At 39.8% G+C, this 22,797-nt stretch overlaps 1 protein-coding gene and 1 pseudogene across 9 annotated transcripts in view; one reads left to right on the top strand and one right to left on the bottom strand.

The window, feature by feature from the left end:
* Positions 1–22,797, bottom strand: part of ARFIP1 (ARF interacting protein 1) — a 98,534-nt gene that overhangs the window by 9,526 nt on the left and 66,211 nt on the right. For all 9 annotated transcript variants that reach the window (XM_075127740.1, XM_075127741.1, XM_075127742.1 and 6 more), the window contains 3 exons: positions 14,122–14,343; positions 8,156–8,313; positions 3,086–3,260 (listed from right to left, as the gene is read on the bottom strand). In XM_075127740.1, coding sequence (XP_074983841.1) covers positions 3,086–3,260; positions 8,156–8,313; positions 14,122–14,343 — 555 coding nt within the window. The remainder of the gene's footprint in view (positions 1–3,085; positions 3,261–8,155; positions 8,314–14,121; positions 14,344–22,797) is intronic.
* LOC125636306 (U5 spliceosomal RNA) lies at positions 13,360–13,483 on the top strand (annotated as a pseudogene).

Genomic DNA, 22,797 nt, shown 5'->3' with positions numbered 1-22,797 from the left:
TGTACAACTCGAACTATCATAAGAACAAAATATCTACTCCATAGGAAGCACTGGAGCTCAAATTCTGGTACTAGATCTTGTGTCCAGGAGGTAAGGATGTATTCCCTGTATAGAGGTTGTATTTAGTCAATGAAGGATTCTCCTTCCCCCAACCCCAAATCCTATCCAACCCATACAAGCCCAGAAATTACTTTGGCCTTTTTACTGCAGAACAGAATAGGGCTTCCTTAACAGATTGCAAGTCTCCCGGCTCCAGTGCAGGGTTAACTACAAGGTATCACAAGGCAATTCTCTTCTTCCCTATTTCCAATCCAAAGGCTGTTTGAAGTTTCCTCCACAGTTCTCAGCCCTATTGAGTTATTTGTCCCCCTTACTATAGTAGCAGGAACCAGCGGCTTGTGGGGACAGATTTGGGGACTGCAGGCTGCAACTGCCAATATAATTCTGCTGTTAATCAAGACTCCCCAAAGGAAGAATTCATTAGGGGGTCTCTGCAATATTCCGTTTCATAAAAAAACAAGGTGCCAGTAAATGGACTCTTGTGGGTCAATTAAATCTCAAGATTATTCCAACTCCACATTAGATTGGCTGTGTTTGTTAAACTGCACGTGTGGTGTGTTTATGCAACTTGCATTTACACAACCATGAAAACTGCAATTTGATATGGGTATAAAAATGCAAAAGTTCAAAGGAAAAATTTTAACAAGGGCTACCTTCAGCTGTTTTTAAAGTCATACATCAATAGCTCCCCTATAAAACTTAAATAATTTCAACGAGAAAAAAAAAAGCAAAAAGCCAAACTATATCCATTACATTAAGCCCTTAATCAAAGACGTAACAGGAACAATGAAAGAAAATTATCTCAGTGCACCAGTTTGCAGAAACAAACATTTATCTCCAGTTTCCAGATCAGTATACACTGAAAGTTCAGCTCTTCTGAGAACTAACAGTTTAGTATCTGCATTAACGTTGGGATCTGAGCATCTGATTGCTTCAAGAACATAAATTATAGCATAGTTCTTCCATTTGCAAATAATGTATCAGACACTTAATGGGCTAGGTGCTCATCTGATATTAACAGGAAAAACTCTGATAACACTGATTTTCAACAGCTGATGATCTGGCCCATTAAGGGTTTGGTGTGCTGTTTATTTGCAGATGGCAGAGCTATATCGGTATGAATGTTCTTGAAGGAATCTGAACTTCTGGTCCTAATGCTGATGCTGGTGTAGTAAAATATCTTATTCTCAGAAGAGCTGAATCAGTGGAGCCAGAGCTGGAAACCAGAGGGAACTGGTGTTTTTTATAAGTGTATATGCTGAGACTTGTTCTCCTTTTTCCTCTCTCCACTAGTTTATTGTTCTCTACTACCTCTTCCCATTGTGTTCAGGGCTTAATCTAACTTGTATTGTCTGGTTTAGGCTTGGGCTACACTACAGAGATAGGTTGACATAAGGCAGCTCCCGCAGATGTAAGTTGCCCACTACATTGAGCTAATAACTCCACCTCCGCGAGAGGCATAGCATTTAGGTCAATGTAGTTAGGGTGACACAGTGTCTGCAGATACTGCATTACTTACATTGCCTGCTCGCCCAAAGGCGGGAGGAGTTCCAGCTGTCTGTGCTCCACACAGTTTAAGTCAGTGGAAGCGCTCCTGGGGAGGACATGCACCACCAACACGGGGGCACAGTGTGGACAGGAACCACCACAGTAATTACTGCAGTGACTGTATATTGACTTAACTTAGGCCGACTTAATTTTGTAGTGTAAACAAGGCCTTATATTGATGTCAGTGGAGCTAAGCTGTTTTACACCAGCTGAACGTCTGGCCCAAACGACTTTCTCTTGGAAAGTCAGAGACCTGCAAGGGTTTTAGGGTTGTTGGTTTTTTTAGGGTTTTTTTTGGTGTGTTTAAGAAAACAGCCTGTGCCGGAGTAACAGGTAATGTTACCAATGTCAAGGCTTTACACTATGAGCTGGTGTGCTACTGAAAATATTCATCCGTTGTTGGAGATAGAGGTTGCTAACTCTCTCTTCCCTGTGGGCATTTGCAGTAACTGCAGTCATAGGAAAGGACTGTAGCCATTCCAGGCACATATTAATATGCCTCAGTTTAGATTTTAAAGACTGTTCTATTTTTATACCTATCTAAGAGGAAATAAGTTTGACAACATTGATTTTTCCTATCTTCATTTTATCCTAATCCTGACACCGTTATTAACTTCCAAACCCAGGCATGCAGAGATCAGTAGTGTCAGTTAGAAACAAGTAGTAAGATGTTTGCATGAGAACCCTTTATTTTTCTAGTTCACAGGAACAGGGGTGGGGTGGGGAATAACAGTGACGCTTGCACTCCTGAAAAAGAAAAACTCTTGCATGACCAGAAAGAGAGTATGTGAGGGAAAGGGGCAGGCAGACAGGAAGGGAAGCAATCCTATCTAGAATCTACGAGAAAGGAAACTGTTCCAAGAACCAGACCCTTGCATATATCTGGGTTGAGGGATGGAACAGCTTTGCTTCTGTGTTGAAGGTGGCATGCAGAACAATCTCTACAGTTTTTCAGTCTAATCCTCATCTAACATTGATTAAATACACACATCTTGGTGCCAAAATTATTCTTCTTAATTAGGAGAAAATCAGTTTTGAAATGATCTCTTTACTGCCCTTCCTCGCTGTCTTTTACACATATCCGTCCCGCAGGCATTACCAAACACTGTAATAATGCTCTGCATTTTGAGCCCACAATCTAATCATAGATCACAATTAGTAAATCAATGTATTGATCTCTATTACATGATAAGTGTGAAAGTGCAGTAGAAATACTTTCATATGTTCAAGTAGTCTTTCTAATATGCTTTTACTTCAGTAATTTAGAGTCAGGATCTTGAGGTCTCTAACTCCATGAAGGCATGCTCCAATAGCACAATAAGAAACCAATCTAGTTTACTTCTCTTTCTTGTTTTACGTTTTGAAGCAGACTGTATTTCAAGAAAATGTGCTGTTGTATCAGATATTGATCTCGGGAGAAAGAATCTAGCAGAAAGCAACTCCACTACACAGTGTAGGAGGTGAAGTGGTAGCTTACCTTATTTTCCTCCAAAAATTTCAATTTGATAGATACATCATTGCGCATTTTGTCATATTTTTCTTTATGCACTTGGAATAGCTGCTGTGACTGTTCAATCTTTGGCAGAGTGTTTGCATCACGGGGACCAAGATTAAGTTCTTCTAGGTCTGTGCGATAGGCATCATATTCAACCCTAGGAGGAAAAAAAAAAAGTTAAAATTAGCCACAAAATGTCTCAAAACTTGCACATCAAAACCAGGAGATTAGAAAGAAAGCTGGACCAAATATACAAGTGCATGTAATGCTCATGAAAGGTATTAGAATGACAATGCTTTGTTTATGCATCAAAGCATGTGTACCATACGTGGTAGGCATGTTCCCTCATCAGTACAACTCAGCCACATTATAAGGGTATGCCTTCACTGCAGAGTTAACTTGGGTGATCAGCACCTGCACATGCAAGTTAGCCTAGAACAGGTGTGAGCAGCCGCACTGAAAAGCCACATCCCAGAGTCCTCATTGGTGCCACACTCATCCATAAGTGTTGATGGGGTCTCAGGGGCATATCCCATAGTTCTTTGCACTGTAGTAAGCTGAACTGCTGTATGAAAAGGGAATCAGAAAAAAGTCTGTCCTTCTGGGCACAAAGGGATAATTGTGGGAAGGCACTGGAGGACTATCAGCACTTAAATGATTTAGTCTGCATCCTCACTGCAAAAAGGGCAGGTTACCAACCCAGGTGAAAACAGCATCCGGGTTTTAGCCTACAGCCCCAGACAAGCCAACTAGCCTATGTGAAAGCACCAAATTCTGGGGCAAGGGTTGTGTATATGGATGGGAGGAGGGTTAGAGGCAACACCCGAGTGTAAGCTTGCATTACAATCTGCAGTGAAGACATACATTGAAGGACTACTAGACATGACAGGGTAATTCAATCTGTCTGTTCATAAAATCTTTAATCTCTGTCTGCAAATTCAAATAAGTGCCAAGGTAGATTCTTTTGAGATGAGGGTTCCAGGGAATGGACTGAAATAATCAACTCATTTTACCCTTACCCACAACCAGCACAAGATGGATTTTAAGTTATACTTATAGGCAAGAGACTGTGTCCTGATACCAATCCCATGAGCCATCCAGTCTTCAGATACGATTTATTCTAAGAACACTGAGCTAGAAAGAGTGCCTTTACTATACTAAAACATTCTTTATAAACCTAATCTAAGAGAAATCTAAACTCTCAAATTAAAAACACCCTTGACCTGTCTTCCCAGATTAGATCATACCAATTATAAAAGTCTCTGTAGAAATCTAGATAAACCAATCACAGGTCTGCCATGTGTTTTATGCAAAGTAATGTAATCAGAGTAGCCAGCAAGCCTATCCTCGTTTTCATGATCCTAAAATATTTGTCCAAGTTATTTCCACCTTTTAGTAAAAGGTATTAGGAAAGAGTACTCTCAATAAGCAATGCACTTTTCAGCCATCAGTCTCAAAAGGAAAGACTCATTCCCAGCTGAGAGATGGAGAAACTGAGGCACATTAAAGTTAAATGAATCACCCCCAGTGTCGCAGCAAGATAATGCCAGATCTGAAAACTGAACTCTGGTCTCCCAATTCCCATTGTCACGTTCACCAGCATACTGAACTCCCTAGACTCCAATTAGCAAGGTATGTATGATGTTTTATTTTAGTAAGAAAAGCTTTTCTACAGTTGGATGGTGCTGAAGAATGGAGTAGACTTGAAGGACTCGTTTAGACAGGGAAGACATTGTGAAATAAGCCAGGGTGTGAATTTACAGTGCATTAGCTATTCCACAATAACTCTGTGTGGACACACACTTATTCCACACTAACAGTGGCTTTGTGTGGTTTAGCTTAAACCACTCTGGAAGAAAAAAAGTCACCTACTTCCATTTTGCTTGAGAAAATAGAATTGTTAAGTACTGTGAACTGGAACCAGGAAGAATTTTGCCACCAACAAACCTAGCTTTTCAGTTTGGTGGTGGTAAAAATGCCCCAAGAGGAAAGTTTACATTTTCACAGTGAAAATAAAATTTTACATCATCCAAAGTGTGCTTGCCAATCCACATTACAAAAAAATGATATGGTCCCTATTCCAAAGATCTTACAACTTAGTTTAAGACATGAAACAACAAAGCCAGTAATAAAAACAGATCTGCTGGGAGGAAATATGATTGGATAGTTATTAAAATGCCGATGCACAACAAGGAGAAGCATATAGATAATTTTGATTAATTTTTGAAGGCATCATGTTAGAAAGGAACTTGTTCTCATTTAAATCCTTCAGGGTATAATGGACCAGCTTGGAAATGTTTGTGGGAAGAATGGACATGGAGGCAGTATCACTGTCCGAGTGGATAGGGCAGGAAACAGTGAGATAAGAAAGGCCAGATAAGTAGGGTGGGGCAGAGTTAAGCAGGGGCTTCAAGGCAACAAGAAGTTTTAAAACTTGTTATTGCATAGAAACAAGTACCAGTGGAGGGATTTCAAGAGGAAAGGAGGATTTTGTCAGAATGACTGTCGAGTAAAATCATCTTAGTGGCTGTTCTTATGCATTTTGTATGGATGAGAGGGAGTAATTGTATATTGAGGACACCGGAGAGGCACTGATGGCACTCCAACTGCAGGAGGTTTCTTTTTTATTTTTATTTTTTTATTTTTTTTTGGGGTGGGGGGAGAAGAGAAAAAATCAGTCAAAAAGAAAATAATCAAAATTTTGAGCGATACACAATCCAAAGTACAGACTTAGTGTTACCCCTCTCTCTTGGCATCCCTTCACTGTCTCTCTCTTCTCTATCATATTAAGCACAAGCTGCTTGTCCTTATTTTCAAGGCCCTTCATGACCTATCAACTCATTCAATACTGAAAGGCCTACCCTGCCTCTGATCAGGCCATGCCCACTGCCCACTTGTTACATTTTCAAATAAGCACGTTCATGTTTTCTTCCATGCTTCCCTCACATTTGGAGAAGCGCCCCATAAACATCTGCAAAGCCATCCTCCTTCAAACTCTCCTTTACCACAAGGCCTATTAAAAAAAGTAACAGCTAGGCTGCTGCTATGCAGAAACCACTGCCTATCATGCTGACCAATACTGTCTTATTGTTTTCTTGTACTCCCCATCTCTGTGTGTATCCATCTATTGTCTGGTCTTATACTTCAATTGTAAGGTCCTTAGGGCAGGGACAGTCTTTGTTCTGTGTTCGTACAGCACCTGGTACAATGGGGTCCTAGTCCATGGCAGGGGTTCTTAGGCTGTATAGATAATGAAAGCAGACTTTAGAGAAATCTTTCTGGAGAGCTGTGAAATTTTGTGCACCACTCTCCAAGGTGAATGAGTAGCACTGCTCACAATGGAGCAGTGAAAGAGTATACGGGGAGGCAGAGGATAATATGGTAGAACAGACAGTCCAAGAGATTTAATAAAACTGAGCAGCAGGAATCATTCCTTCACCCTTGTTTGCACATGAATGCATATACCACTACGAGATCACGGATTTATATTTCTTACCATGACTGACTGACTGTGTGAAGAAAATCTGTTACTAAAAATAAGATTACTATATAAACTTCTACAATTCAAGTTTTGCAATGGGAAGAGCTATTGATTCATATTAAGATTGACTGGAAAATAAAATCACAACACGTTATTTTATTCTCCTGCTAGAAAGAATGTTTGGCATACGTAATTAAAAGCTTTTCGTATAAGTGGACTCAAAATTGTTTTCCGATATGAAGGTATATAGTATTTGGGGCTTACTCCTTCTCCTATTGAAATCAATGGCAAAATTATCATAGAAGCAAGCTCAGGCTCCCAAGGAAGGTTAAACTCTAGTACAGTGTTACTCAGACTAAGGCTTGCGAGCCACAATTGTCTCTTTAATGCGTCTCCTGTGGCTCTTTGCAGCACATGATATTAAAACACTGTGATTTAATTATTAACCAGTTAGGAAGCTTTTATTATGTTATTAACCAACTGTCATTGATAAAATAATAATAATACTTAATCAGTCACACACACACACACTCATATATATACACACACACACACTCTTCTGAGTGACGCTGGGTCCTGAACCACTGAGGTCTGAGTATCACTGATCTAGTGTATGAACACTAACCACTGAACATTAGTACACTAATGCTAGTCTTTTGTGAACTGCACTACCTCATCCCATGCATAGACAGCATAAGAAAATAACTGGTGTAATCTTTTGAAGTCATTTATTTAGCATTCCATTCAAAGTAAACTGTTAACAGATTAAAGACAGGGGACTGAATGTTTTAGGTATTCAGTCAAGAGGTTAGAAGCCTGTCACCTCCAGATTGTCAGTTTGAATCCAGCCCAATTCAGACGAGATCTAAAGTTACTATCCGATATCTGTTTGATAGACATCTTACGTGAAATTAATTTAGTTTGTACATGACACCATATAAACTAGGCACCGAATTACTGGTCTCAGTCCCGTTCATAGTAGATAGGTATCCATACTATAAAGCCCCATCAATTCAGCTGGCACTTAGTCAGCAGACTCCAGAGATTGGTCAGTGACTGAATGGACCGCTATTCAAGGTTAATCTATACTAACAGGAAGCAGATTGAGAAATCTGGCTTTGTTGCCACCAAGCTATACCTTTACTATGGATAAGTGTCTCCAAGGTGGGGAATCAGTTATCTAAAGAATACACTAGAGGGCACTGGAAGAACATTTTATTTCTCATTCAGAAACATTACTTTATATATGACTAATTGTAACCACCCAGAATTTCTACTATTATTCTACTTGTGGGGAAAACAAACAAACAAACAAATAAATAAATAATAAAAATCTTTACTCTGTAGGAAACACTAAGGAAAACTTGAATGGAAAATTTTCTGTAAGTTTAAATTTCAAACATCAATTTGAAGTATTATATAAGTGTAAAGACTGAATGTAGTCTGGATTTAAAATATGAAAGTTGTGATATATTTACAACCTTTTCAACACTGTTTACCAGTTCAGACACAAGGACTCAACCTGAAGTCTGTATGTTAAATGAAAATAACTGATGACACAAAATATCTACCTGGCACTTTCATACTGTTTCACAGTCATTAACGTATCTTCAATTGTTTTATTCACCAGTGTGTTCACACTGGCAATAAAAAAGTTAATAGCACCGAGAAGGGTCTCTCCATTTTTAGCTAGAAGTTTCTGAGTCTCTGCATTGTATCCAAATTCCTCCTATAACAAAGAACAAAAAAAAATAAAAATACTGTGGTTTATAATTAAATCATGACATTTACGCAGATACTCATTAACACTGAAAATAAACACACACACTTATTAGGAAATCACAGATATGATAAACCATGTTGTATGTAATTTCATCACTGCTGTTTGAGTGTGTGTATATTTAAATAGACATAAGTGATTACAATATTCTAGGCAACAAATTAAGCTGATTTCAGAGTAGCAGCCATGTTAGTCTGCATCCACAAAAAGAAAAGGACGTGTGGCACCTTAGAGACTAACAAATTTATTTGAGCATAAGCTTTCGTGAGCTACAGCTCACTTCATCGGATGCATTCAGTGGAAAATACAGTGGGGAGATTTATATACACAGAGAACAAGAAACAATGGGTGCTACCATACATACTGTAATGAGAGTGATCAGATAAGGTGAGCTATTGGGGGGGGGGGGGGGAAGAGAAAAAAACCTTTTGTAGTGATAATCAAGGTGGGCCATTTCCAGCAGTTGACAAGAACGTCTGAGGAACAGCAGGGCGGGGGTGGGTGGGTGTTGAGTTTTACTTTGTGTAATGACACATCCACTCCCAGTCTTTATTCAAGTTTAACTTAATTGTATCCAGTTTGCAAATTAATTCCAATTCATCAGTCTCTCATTGGAGTCTGTTTTTGAAGTTTTTTTTGTTGAAGAACTGCCACCTTTAGGTCTGCAATCGAGTGACCAAAGAGACTAAAGTGTTCTCTGACTGGTGTTTGAATGTTATAATTCTTCACGCCTGATTTGTGTACATTTATTCTTTTACGTAGAGACTGTCCAGTTTGGCCAATCTACATGGCAGAGGGGCATTGCTGGCACATGATGGCATCTATCACATTGGTAGATGCGCAGGTGAATGAGCCTCTGATAGTGTGGCTTATGTGATTAGGTCCTATGATGGTGCCCCCTGAATAGATATGTGGACACAGCTGGCAACGGGCTTTGTTGCAAGGATAGGTTCCTGGGTTAGTGGTTCTGTTGTGTAGTGTGTGGTTGCTGGTGAGTATTTGCTTCAGGTTGGGGAGCTGTCTGTAAGCAAGGACTGGCCTGTCTCCCAAGATCTGTGAGAGTGATGGGTCGTCCTTCAGGATAGGTTGTAGATCCTTGATGATGCGTTGGAGAGGTTTTAGTTGGGGGCTGAAGGTGATGGCTAATGGTGTTCTGTTACTTTCTTTGTTGGGCCTGTCCTGTAGTAGGTAACTTCTGGGTACTCTTCTGGCTCTATCAATCTGTTTCTTCACTTCCGCAGGTGGGTACTGTAGTTGTAAGAATGCTTGACAGAGATCTTGTAGGTGTGTCTCTGTATGAGGGGTTGGAGCAAATGCGGTTGTATCGTAGAGCTTGGCTGTAGACAATGGATCGTGTGGTGTGGTCTGGATGAAAGCTGGAGGCATGTTGGTAGGCAGAGCGGTCAGTAGGTTTCCGGTATAGGGTGGTGTTTATGTGACCATTGTTTATTAGCACTGTATTGTCCAGGAAGTGGATCTCTTGTGTGGACTGGTCAAGGCTGAGGTTGATGGTGGGATAGAAATTGTTGAAATCATGGTGGAATTCCTCAAGGGCTTCTTTTCCATGGGTCCAGATGATGAAGATGTCATTAATGTAGTGCAAGTAGAGTAGGGGCATTAGAGGACGAGAGCTGAGGAAGCGTTGTTCTAAGTCAGCCATAAAAATGTTGGCATACTGTGGGGCCATGCGGGTACCCATAGCAGTGCCGCTGATTTGAAGGTATACATTGTCCCCAAATGTGAAATAGTTATGGGTGAGGACAAAGTCACAAAGTTCAGCCACCAGGTTTGCTGTGACATTATCGGGGATACTGTTCCTGATGGCTTGTAGTCAGTCTTTGTGTGGAACGTTGGTGTAGAGGGCTTCTACACCCACAGTGGCTAGGATGCGGTTTTCAGGAAGATCACCAATGGACTGTAGTTTCCTCAGGAAGTCAGTGGTGTCTCGAAGATAGCTGGGAGTGCTGGTAGCATAGGGCCTGAGAAAGGAGTCTACATAGCCAGACAATCCTGCTGCCAGGATGCCAATGCCTGAGATGATGGAGCATCCAGGATTTCCAGGTTTATGGATCTTGGGTAGCAGATAGAATACCCCTGGTCAGGGTTCTAGGGGTGTGTCTGCATCTGTTCCTGTGCTTTTTCAGGGAGTTTCTTGAGCAAATGGTGTAGTTGCTTTTGGTAACTCTCAGTGGGATCATAGGGTAATGGCTTGTAGAAAGTGGTGTTGGAGAGCTGCCTAGCAGCCTCTTGTTCATATTCCAACCAATTCATGACGACGACAGCACCTCCTTTGTCAGCCTTTTTGATTATGTCGTCAGAGTTGTTTCTGAGGCTGTGGATGGCATTGTGTTCTGCATGGCTGAGGTTACGGGGCAAGTGATAGTGCTTTTCCACAATTTCAGCCCGTGCACGTCGGCAGAAGCACTCTATGTAGAAGTCCAGTCTGTTATTTCGACCTTTGTTTGGACCTGGAGTCCACCCAGAATCCTCCTTTTTGTAGTCTTGGTAAGCTGAGAGAGTCAGAACTATCCCTCTGTTTTAGACCTTTACAAGCAACTGTTTAAGTTTCTCCCATGAAACCCCACCGATTTCCGTAGACTCGGTCCCAACAGAATGGATGGCACTTATTCTTCATACCAGTTCTATTGTGAAGACAGTATGGATCTTGGCTAACCAGAAAAAAAAAATTACCCTTTTTACCACTTCAAAGAACACTGCCAAAAATCTTCAGATCATCCTTTTGTAACTATTTAGGATTAGTCTAAATTCAGGGTCTCCCTTAAAGGCAACTGTAACATCATGAATTATACCAGCAAAATAGGAGTAGTTAACTAAATTCACAGGGGATAAACAGTATTAATTAATGAACAAGGGTTATTATATCCTGGAACACCATGATCTGACATTTATTTTAATATGTTTTAAGTGACTGAGACAGCAGAATGTACTTCATAATGGGTGGTGAGAAAAAGGAATAATACAGATTAGCTACAAATGTTCAGGGGGCATGATTAACAGCTCAGTGGTTTGAACATTGGCCTGCTAAACCCAGGGTTGTGAGTTCAATCCTTGAGGGAGGCATTTAGGGATCTGGGGCAAAAATTGGGGATTGGTCCTGCTTTGAGCAGGGGGTTGGACTAGATGACCTCCTGAGGTCCCTTCCAACCCTGATATTCTATGATTAAGATGGAAGTTATTGCCAAAGAGAACTGCAATCAAGTTTAGGTATGACAAAAGGCAAGGACCAATTTATCAATAGCAAAAGATTTCAAAGTCAGATTGCAATGATTATTCTTCTAATGCAAGGCTCCCACACACCAGACTCATTGATGTATTTTTGTTTTACATTTGGCATCTTCATATTCTGCATAACCTGAGCTTTCATTTACCAAAGTAAATTTCTAGCTGTCATGGTTGTAAAGATGTGAACCTAGTGTAACCAACTGATAGTGTAAATGCTAACGCCAAATTAGGACTCTTAAAACGTTAACATTAACTGTTTCACATCCGATAATTTTAATGGATGGGAGTAGGGAGTGAAGCCCAGAGGAAAGAAGATGCAGAGGAAACAATACAAAAAGAAACAGCTAAGAGGGAGAGAAACAGAGAAAAAGATTGGGAAGAAAAGGAACCTAAAATATGGTAGTGAAGCTAAAAGGGGTCATATTATTCTGTTTCGCATATAATAAAGCACTGAATAAATAAAAGTTTAGTTATTACACAAGGGCCATATTTTACCCATGTCCTTTGTGGGTACCTCCTATAAACATCAATGGGAAAGCCTCTCTGGATTGAGGATAGTCATATTTATACCCTGACAGATTATAATTAAAAATGGAATTCAGCTCTCTCAACATAAGCAGTGTGACACCTTGTTCAAAATAAATAGGCCTTGAAACCAGGGAATAAATATAGGAGAAGTCCTTGAATCCAAAGGAGAAACACGGTAGAGAGCTCAAGATGAAAGCTACCACCCACTGATTTTATAAAAGGTAAGAACTCAGTTTATTAGAGCAATGTCACGTCAAAATCTTGATTTTTCACCAAGTAGCAACTGTTTTGCAGCTCAAATGTGGATGTCCGATTATCAACTGTGAATGTTAACATTCCAGCTTTTTAGACTTGTTTTGCTCAAGTCTTAAAAAGTGTCTTCCAAACAGGTAGGTCTAGTGATAAAAAGAACCCCAGCTTAATCAGGCAGCACTACAGTGAAGTTCAATTAAAACCAGGGTAAGTAAGAGTACTTTTGTTACATTAGTGGAAACCTTTATTTGATTTTTATTAACAGAATCCTCTTCAACAATCTACAGAACAAGAAATGAGTGGTTGAAAACAAAGAAGAATTCCAAGACTCATACAAGACTCTGGTGGAACCTGAAGAAATGTTGTTTCAGTTGCTACAGTTACAAGCCAGGAGGGGAAGAACACACATTAATAAGAGTACTGTGTCAGCATCAGAATTAGTACAAGTTTCAGAAGTCATGTCCAACTCCAGTGCACAGTGCGCTGTGTTCATTTTAAGTTTATCACAAACCGCATGCCCCATTCTTGCATCAACAGTAAATAGATTGATAACGTTTACCGTATCTTTTTAGCAGGACAATTTATAGTTTCTCTCAGTTGCTGAAAATGCCAATCACCAATTTCCATTTGCCAAAAAGCATATATAAAGTTTAGCCCTGTGAAAAATTGATAGTCTGGAGTCTGACAAGTAGCAAACAGCTGAAATTATTCAGTGTACACATTAACAAAAAGAAATTAGGTGGGAATATAGAGATAATGAAAAAGGGGAAGGAGGTAAGAGTGAAGTTATTTCTGAGCTTTACAGCCCCTGAAGATAATTTTGTTTACAATAACCACATTTTTGGGAACCATCAGGTACGAGGATACTGTACCCATCAGATAGATTGTGACTCTGTATTCAAGGCTGGGTGGCCTGAGGGAACTGCTATAGATATGGGAAGTAGGAGTGCTTCCCTCCTCCCAGTTCTGTTCATACTCTGGTTTCTCTTCAGATCGTATGGATCTTTTGCCTTTTACTAAAGATTTCTGTGAAGAGGAATATTTATGATTTTCTACCCAGATCAGTTCATTTTTTTTGTATACGATACCTGGCTTCCCCTTCTTACAAGATGTAGAATTGTACAGTCAGTTACAGCAACATTGCCTGAATAATATATGATACAACTCTGAACTGAAGAATTATCCCAACCCTCGATGTAATATTTCTAAGTGATCACCTCTAACTTTCTTGCTCAGAGAGTCTAAATGCTGTAAAATTATACTATACAGGTTGCAAGGCTCTGATCAAAATGGTGCTCCATGAAACAACTGAACTCAACATTTTAATCCACTAAAGAAAAAATGATTAATCCACATTGTTACCTCACCTCTTTTGCATGACCTTCCACTCTATTCCCAAACATATACACCACAGGCTTGTATTTTACAGGAAATGATGATCTAGACCAATTTTAATGACATTTTGTTAGTGACAAATGAGTAGTAAATTTGTTTACTATACAGAGTAAACTTGTATGTTAGTAGTCTTTAAGTTCAAACTCCAATTAAAGCCAGACATTAAAAACTACTGGATGACTTTACTGTAATTTCAATGATTTCCTTCAGAGTCTCAAATGCTGTTACATAGCAGCTACCTTCCTAAACACTGAAGAGTATCTACTGTGCAACATGCATAATCCAGTGAAGTTCATCCTGAAATGTATATTTTATTTTCTAATACTATTAAAGTCTTACATGGAGTTCCAATGATTTCAAACTCAGGTCTGCAAATGCATCTCCAAGTTGCCTTTGAGTATTCACCATCTGGTAGAGTTGCGTGGACAAAGTCTGTGCCAGTCTTAAGATATTTTCATACTTTTTTTTGTTATCTCTTAGTATGTCTATTTGGGCTTCCAGTTCTAGGTCTACCGTTCTTGAGCCTCGGCCCAGCTTTTCAGAGATGATCTGACGAGTACACTGCAAATTCATAACAAATAGTTTAAAATTATTATAAAAGCAAAAAAAATTTCTATATTCAAGACAGTACAGCACACACCATTTCTTGGCTTCAAGGAGTACATAATTATAAGCAATTCTTTCATAATCACCCCTCCCAATTTAAGTTTGCGCAACAAACTGAAGAAAAATGTCGAGCTCTTTAGAAGTTTTTCAGGACTCAGCAAGAACATTTGTTGGACAAGTCTCAACTCCTACTAACTTAAATATTTGTATTAACAAATCAAGAGCAGAACTAATTACAATTCTCAAATGAGAGGTTTCAGATCTCCATTTTTTAGATTTGGTGAATCTCGTTAAGTAAAAGCGATTATTATTTAGTTCAATACATTCAAGTCATTTATTAATTAAAGACCGCATAAACCAGAATGTTACTGATTCTAAATATAATATTCATTCCATCTTCATCTACCCAACCATCCAATACCACAGGCATTACCCACCTAATTCCAAAGTTAGGCCTAATGGATACAGAGCATCTGCAAATGTAAGTTTCTATATTTCAAGTTTAGAATCTTACTATTTCAGGAAACACAATTGCTTCTTCCCATACTGTGGAGGCATTTTTAAGAAACTGGAAACTTTTGCTGAGGAATGTATAGGAAGATAGTCTTAAGACTGAATTTGTGTTTGTCTGATCATACAAAAGAGTGTGTTGATTATCTTAAACTTTAGGATTTAAGAAGTAAAGTTTACTATACCCTGCCACAGGAGTAAACTCCTAAATTGACTTGCAATTCATTGGTGTAGTGAGCAGCATATTCAGCATTTAGAAAGATAAGATACTTATGTGTAAAACTACAAGCTTTAAAGAGGAAGGGAATCTGTGGCCCAAAAGAGAAGCGGACAGAGGTTGAGATAGAATGCAGTTACACAAGTGGAAGAATGACCTTGCGTGAAGAGAGTCCTGATGGAACTGAGATGATAAAGGTCACAACTGCAGTGTTGGGAGGGTGGGACCTGATTACAACAGTTTAGTCTTACAGTGTAAATGAAACCAAACCCTGTTTCCAAAACGTGTTACAGTACTGGACTTTGCAGGGCTATAGCAGGATTTGGAAACGTGGCTTGATCCATTCTATACTTCAAGATCAGTGTTTTGACAGTGTCCCCCAATCTCAGACTCTCTCTCAAAGACGGATATACTCAGGAGTTCCTTTTCTTGTATATTTTGGAATACCTTTGTTGTGCCAATAAAACATTTTAAAATTGAATCGACAATGTAGAGGACACCCAAGAATGTAAAACTACAGCAAGACAGTGGGAGAGCTGGCAAGTACAAGACAAGACCAGTGGGGTAAAGGTGGAGTCAGTCCACAGCATGTTATTAAAAAATGACCAACCAGGCACGTAACTTTCAGCTGGAATCAGAGATACAAAGGTAAGAGAACGAAGGCAAAACAGTACCATTTCTGAGAAAGCACAGAGAAACAGTGCACGTTGAGGAGTATGGCGTTACCACAAAAAGTCCCTAAAAGGAATTGAGATAGAATGTGATTAGAGTATGAGTAAGTGTTGCATTAGAAGCATAGTATAGGTAAGCATAACTTCTGGCTATTTTCTAGAGATGGTGATATGCAAACTTACAAAGAAGGGACAAGTAAGAGGAAACCTGAGCAAGGGATGACAAAATGTTTGGGAGCAAGAGGTAAGGAGACATGTCAAGACATGACAAAATGATTTTTATTTTAAATCGAAGAGGACTTTGAAGCATTCAGCTTCAGAAACACAGTGTAGGGGAAAAAACAAACTTAAGAATCAACATTCACAAATGGGTGAGAAAAGGAATTAAAAAAAAAAAAAGACAGGCATGCATGCAAAATGCAAACAGTGCAACAAAGAAATGCAAGGCCTGGTTGCCCAAATGAAACATCATAAGAAGTGTTCCTTCTCAGGAGGAAGTTGCGTTGAAGATGATGAAGGGAACATGTCTGAACATGTAGGATCTTCAGGTTGGTAAACTTTTTTCTTTCACACGTCTTTCTTAAGGACTGCCTGTCTTCCTCCTGGACTATTCTTGAATTCTCATGTTTGAGCAAAAAATATAGTTGTTACTCTATGGTACTATCATTTTAGATGCAGTTGTGATAAAAAATAAATAGCTGAAATAGGCAGATCTTCCTTTTACAATTTCACCTTTAAAAGTAGTACTGAGTGTCAGGGAATGCAATGAGTAATACTAAATGAGCAGTGGTAATAATAATTAAATAACTGCATTGACTTATTTTGTTTAGGAGAATCCATCCTCAACATACAGGATTCTGAAAACTATCCACCTTCAAGATCACCATCATTTTCTATAGTTTCAGAGTTATCTGCCAATGATAATGTTTCAGTCACATCATGTATGTCACATAGCCACAGTATATCCCCTGTAGCAAAAAGGGGGGAAAAAATCTCCATCATCCAGAAACAACCACAGGTGTTTGTGAAAGAACCAGCAGATTACAAAAAGAGGTAATTGATGAAAAAATTGCCTGGCTTGTTTATGCAGCCGACTCTCCTTTCCGTACGATTGAGAACCCACACTTCATTAACATGGTTCAGTCATTAAGACCAGGATACAGAACAGAGCAGATGCCGCAGGCAAATTGCTGGATAAAGTGTATGAAAGAGAAACTGAACAGTGTGCAAAAGGTCAAGAGGGTGAAATTGTTAACCTGAGTCTTGATGGGCGGAGCAATAGCCACAATGATCCTGTTGTGTATGCTTCTGTGACAACAGAAGAAGGGAATGTCTTCCTTACAGAAACAATTGATACATCAGGAAATGCACACTCAGCAGAATACAAGTAGCAGCACATTGTGAAAAAAAAAAATCAAATGTCTAGTACACAACTTGGTCACAGACAATGCTGCAAATGTATCCAAGATGGGAAGAAATTATTTAGAAGACAGTCTCAAGCTAATAACATACAGTTGCAGTGCTCATTTGATGCACCTCCTAGCCAAAGACTTCACTGTTCCAGAAATAAAGGCTAATGTTGTTGAAATTGAAAAATACTTCCGTGACCACCACTTTGAAGCAGTTGCTCTGAAAAAAGTGGGAGGAACCAAGCTAACTCTCCTAGACATGCGGTGGAACTCAGCAGTGGACTGTTCTGAGCACTAGATCAAGGACTGGCCTTATCTGATGACAGTTTGTGAACAAAATTGTGAAAAAAAAGATGGCACTGTCACAGCCAAAGTTCTCAGAAATGTTGAACACATGCTGAGTACCTTGAAGCCTATTTCTGTAACCTTGAACAAAATGCAGGGAAATAGCTGTTTTACTGCTGACGCTGTTGAAATTTGGAAGGAACTGAGTGAGATCTTAAAAAGAGAAATATGCAATGACAGAGTTAAATTACAAGCATTAAAAAAACGAATGGGACAAGCATTAGTTAACAAATGGGACAGCTCATTTTCTTGCCAATATTCTCAATACTTGGTACCAGGGTCAAACTTTAACTGCTGAAGAAGAGGAGTTGGCTATGACATGGACATCTAGCAATCATCCCTCCATAATGCCAACTATAATAAACTTCAGAGCTAAGGGTGAACCATTCAAGAAATCTATGTTTGCTGATGATGTTTTAAAGAAAGTTACACCAGTGAACTGGTGGAAGTCACTTATGCACTTGGATTCAGAGATCGTTGAAGTGATAATCTCACTTTTAAACAGCAGTAGCTTCTTCTGCTGGTGTAGAAAGAATATTTTCTTCCTTTGGACTAATTCATTCCAAATTGAGAAATCGTTTGGGACCTGAAAAAGCAGGAAAGCTTGTTTTTCTTTTCCAGATTATGAACGTGCAGAAGCCAATATTTTAAGTTTCTCATGTTGACCTGGCTGACATAGTCTATTTAATTTTTTGTTTTTAAAAAAAATATTTCATGTAACCATTTTAGTTAAAAACAATTTTAACAAAAACAAACCTGATTTTAAAAAACTTGAATGTTTAAATTAAAGAATGCATGTGCTTGTTTTGTTAAAATATTATAGGTTCACTGTTGAAGAAAAAAATCCAGAAGACATAACGTTGTTTTAGTTAAATAAAACAATTTAAATATCTGTCTGGTGATGTTCTCTTCCTAATACAACATGGCAAGAAAATCCTCCAAATATTAAAAGATTATCCTTTTGAATTAGAGATAGTTCACCTCCCAATGACTTCATAAATATCGGCTTCAATTACCTTTGGTAAATGAAATAACCAAACAATCATTCATTTTCTGATATAGCTGAAAAACTAATCTGAAAAGTTTTCAAAAGAAATCACTTTTAAAATGTATAGTGTGTACCTTCTAAAAATGAAACCTACATCTATCTCTGAGTTGTGAAGAATATGTATTAAGGTTATAACAACCAAAAAAAATGCACTTTTATGTAGAAATCCATGATTAAATCGAGTCTTCCTGACTAGTGATTTAAATCAAGTCCACACAGGCAGAATCACACATGTTGTATCTTCTGAGGCCAGGGCAAGATTCTGTAACATAGCCTGTTTTGAAATTGTCTACACATGCAAAATTATGCTCTACTGTGCTACCACGGCACTATCAGTTTGTGAAAGGATACCCTGACGTGAAAAAGCTGACTATGTAAATTGCCTCCTCTCTGTTCGTGCCACTGTTTCTCTGGGTACCAGCATTTGGACTTGATACAAGTCTCCCATGTAAAGAGGACGTTGTGATAACTAATGCTATATCTATACTACAGCCTAAGTTGGAATAACTTATGGCACTCAGGGGTGTGAAAAAAACAGCTCCCTGAGCTACATAAAAGTTATACCAACATATGTGTTCATGTGCATAACGCTACGTTGGTGGGAGAAGCTCTCTCCCATCGGCACAGAGTGTCTTCACCAGACGAGCTGCAGCTGCGCAGCTATATTGGTACAGGTGCAGCACTGTATGTATAGACATAGCTTAACATGTTGGGGAATTCTTGATTCTTGACCAATCTGTTCAAAGGACAGAGTTGACGGCACTGACTGATAGAAAAGAGTGAACCTTCTCTTGATCTCTTATCTGTAGATCCTCCCTAAGGTCTTGTCTACATCCATACAGGAAGGGGAATAAGTACTTTTATACCAGACATACTTTTATACATCCACACTCAAAATTGTACGGATATCAGGATAGACTGACTTAAATCGAAGTGATTTAAATCACCAGCTTTAATACTGATTCAAATCAGCAAACAGGAAACCTTTATTTAAATAATCAATTTTAATCATGTTTTGCATTTGTACTTTTTAGTTATTTTCCTAAAGAAAACTTGCTTCTCATTAAAACATGTTGAATTGCAACTAAATATAGCTTTTTACACAATTTGGAGCGTGTTTTTGCTAACCAGGATGATACACTGTTAAACACATTTATTTAAGCAATTATATAGCTTAACTTTGATTATTCACATTCTTAATTTTACATGGTTAGAAAATGGTGAATGCTGCATTTGTTAATTACTAGATTAATTTTATTTTACTTGTGATTTGTGTCAAGCTGTACGTAGATGGAAATTTAAATGCAATTAAAATGCAAAGAATAGTTTCATTTAATAAAACATTACATGCTATCTTAAATGTGCTGGATAAGAAAAACATTATTGAAACAGGTTTCAGAGGAACAGCCGTGTTAGTCTGTATTCGCAAAAAGAAAAGTAGTACTTGTGGCACCTTAGAGACTAACCAATTTATTTGAGCATGAGCTTTCGTGAGCTACAGCTCACTTCATCAGATGTATACCGTGGAAACTGCAGCAGACTTTATATACACACAGAGAATATGAAACAATACCTCCTCCCACCCCACTGTCCTGCTGGTAATAGCTTATCTAAAGTGATCAACAGGTGGGCCATTTCCAGCACAAAGCCAGGTTTTCTCACCCTCCACCCCCCCCCACAAATTCACTCTCCTGCTGGTGCTAGCCCATCCAAAGTGACAACTCTTTACATAATCAAGTCGGGCTATTTCCTGCATAGATCCAGGTTTTCTCACATCCCCCCCACCCCCATACACACACAAACTCACTCTCCTGCTGGTAATAGCTCATCTAAACTGACCACTCTCCAAGTTTAAATCCAAGTTAAACCAGAACATCTGGGGGGGGGGGGGGGGGAGTGGGTAGGAAAAAACAAGAGGAAACAGGCTACCTTGCATAATGACTTAGCCACTCCCAGTCTCTATTTAAGCCTAAATTAATAGTATCCAATTTGCAAATGAATTCCAATTCAGCAGTTTCTCGCTGGAGTCTGGATTTGAAGTTTTTTTGTTTTAAGATAGCGACCTTCATGTCTGTGATTGCGTGACCAGAGATTGAAGTGTTCTCCGACTGGTTTATGAATGTTATAATTCTTGACATCTGATTTGTGTCCATTTATTCTTTTACGTAGAGACTGTCCAGTTTGACCAATGTACATGGCAGAGGGGCATTGCTGGCACATGATGGCATATATCACATTGGTGGATGTGCAGGTGAACGAGCCTCTGATAGTGTGGCTGATGTTATTAGGCCCTGTGATGGTGTCCCCTGAATAGATATGTGGGCACAATTGGCAACGGGCTTTGTTGCAAGGATAAGTTCCTGGGTTAGTGGTTCTGTTGTGTGGTATGTGGTTGTTGGTGAGTATTTGCTTCAGGTTGCGGGGCTGTCTGTAGGCAAGGACTGGCCTGTCTCCCAAGACTTGTGAGAGTGTTGGGTCATCCTTTAGGATAGGTTGTAGATCCTTAATAATGCGTTGGAGGGGTTTTAGTTGGGGGCTGAAGGTGACCGCTAGTGGCGTTCTGTTATTTTCTTTGTTAGGCCTGTCCTGTAGTAGGTAACTTCTGGGAACTCTTCTGGCTCTATCAATCTGTTTCTTTACTTCTGCAGGTGGGTATTGTAGTTGTAAGAAAGCTTGACAGAGATCTTGTAGGTGTTTGTCTCTGTCTGAGGGGTTGGAGCAAATGCGGTTGTATCGCAGAGCTTGGCTGTAGACGATGGATCGTGTGGTGTGGTCAGGGTGAAAGCTGGAGGCATGCAGGTAGGAATAGCGGTCAGTAGGTTTCCGGTGTAGGGTGGTGTTTATGTGGCCATTGTTTATTAGCACTGTAGTGTCCAGGAAGTGGATCTCTTGTGTGGACTGGACCAGGCTGAGGTTGGTGGTGGGATGGAAATTGTTGAAATCATGGTGGAATTCCTCAAGGGCTTCTTTTCCATGGGTCCAGATGATGAAGATGTCATCAATATAGCGCAAGTAGAGTAGGGGCTTTAGGGGACGAGAGCCGAGGAAGCGTTGTTCTAAATCAGCCATAAAAATGTTGGCATACTGTGGGGCCATGCGGGTACCCATAGCAGTGCCGCTGATCTGAAGGTATACATTGTCCCCAAATGTGAAATAGTTATGGGTAAGGACAAAGTCACAAAGTTCAGCCACCAGGTTAGCCGTGACATTATTGGGGATAGTGTTCTTGACGGCTTGTAATCCATCTTTGTGTGGAATGTTGGTGTAGAGGGCTTCTACATCCATAGTAGCCAGGATGGTGTTATCAGGAAGATCACCGATGGATTGAAGTTTCCTCAGGAAGTCAGTGGTGTCTCGAAGGTAGCTGGGAGTGCTGGTAGCGTAGGGCCTGAGGAGGGAGTCTACATAGCCAGACAATCCTGCTGTCAGGGTGCCAATGCCTGAGATGATGGGGCGCCCAGGATTTCCAGGTTTATGGATCTTGGGTAGTAGATAGAATATCCCAGGTCGGGTTTCCAGGGGTGTGTCTGTGCGGATTTGATCTTGTGCTTTTTCAGGAAGTTTCTTGAGCAAATGCTGTAGTTGCTTTTGGTAACTCTCAGTGGGATCATAGGGTAATGGCTTGTAGAAACTCATGTTGGAGAGCTGCCGAGCTATTCCGACCTATTCATGATGACAACAGCACCTCCTTTGTCAGCCTTTTTGATTATGATGTCAGAGTTGATTCTGAGGCTGTGGATGGCATTGCGTTCCGCATGGCTGAGGTTATGGGGCAAGTGATGCTGCTTTTCCACAATTTCAGCCCGTGCACGTCGGCGGAAGCACTCTATGTAGAAGTCCAGTCTGCTGTTTCGACCTTCAGGAGGAGTCCATCTAGAATCCCTCTTTCTGTAGTGTTGGCAGGGAGACCTCTGTGGATTAGTATGTTGTTCAGAGGTATTTTGGAAATATTCCTTGAGACGGAGACGTCGAAAATAGGATTCTAGGTCACCACAGAACTGTATCATGTTCGTGGGGGTGGAGGGGCAGAAGGAGAGGCCCCGAGATAGAACAGCTGCTTCTGCTGGGCTGAGAGTATAGTTGGATAGGTTAACAATATTGCTAGGTGGGGTGAGGGAACCATTGCTGTGGCCCCTTGTAGCATGTAGTAGTTTAGGGGACAATGTATACCTTCAGATCAGCGGCACTGCTATGGGTACCCGCATGGCC

The sequence above is a fragment of the Caretta caretta genome, chromosome 4 (assembly GCF_965140235.1).
Source record: "Caretta caretta isolate rCarCar2 chromosome 4, rCarCar1.hap1, whole genome shotgun sequence".
NCBI lineage: Eukaryota > Metazoa > Chordata > Testudines > Cheloniidae > Caretta > Caretta caretta.
The sequence above is the reverse complement of the archived record's forward strand: the minus strand, read 5'-3'. Positions and strand labels throughout refer to the sequence as shown.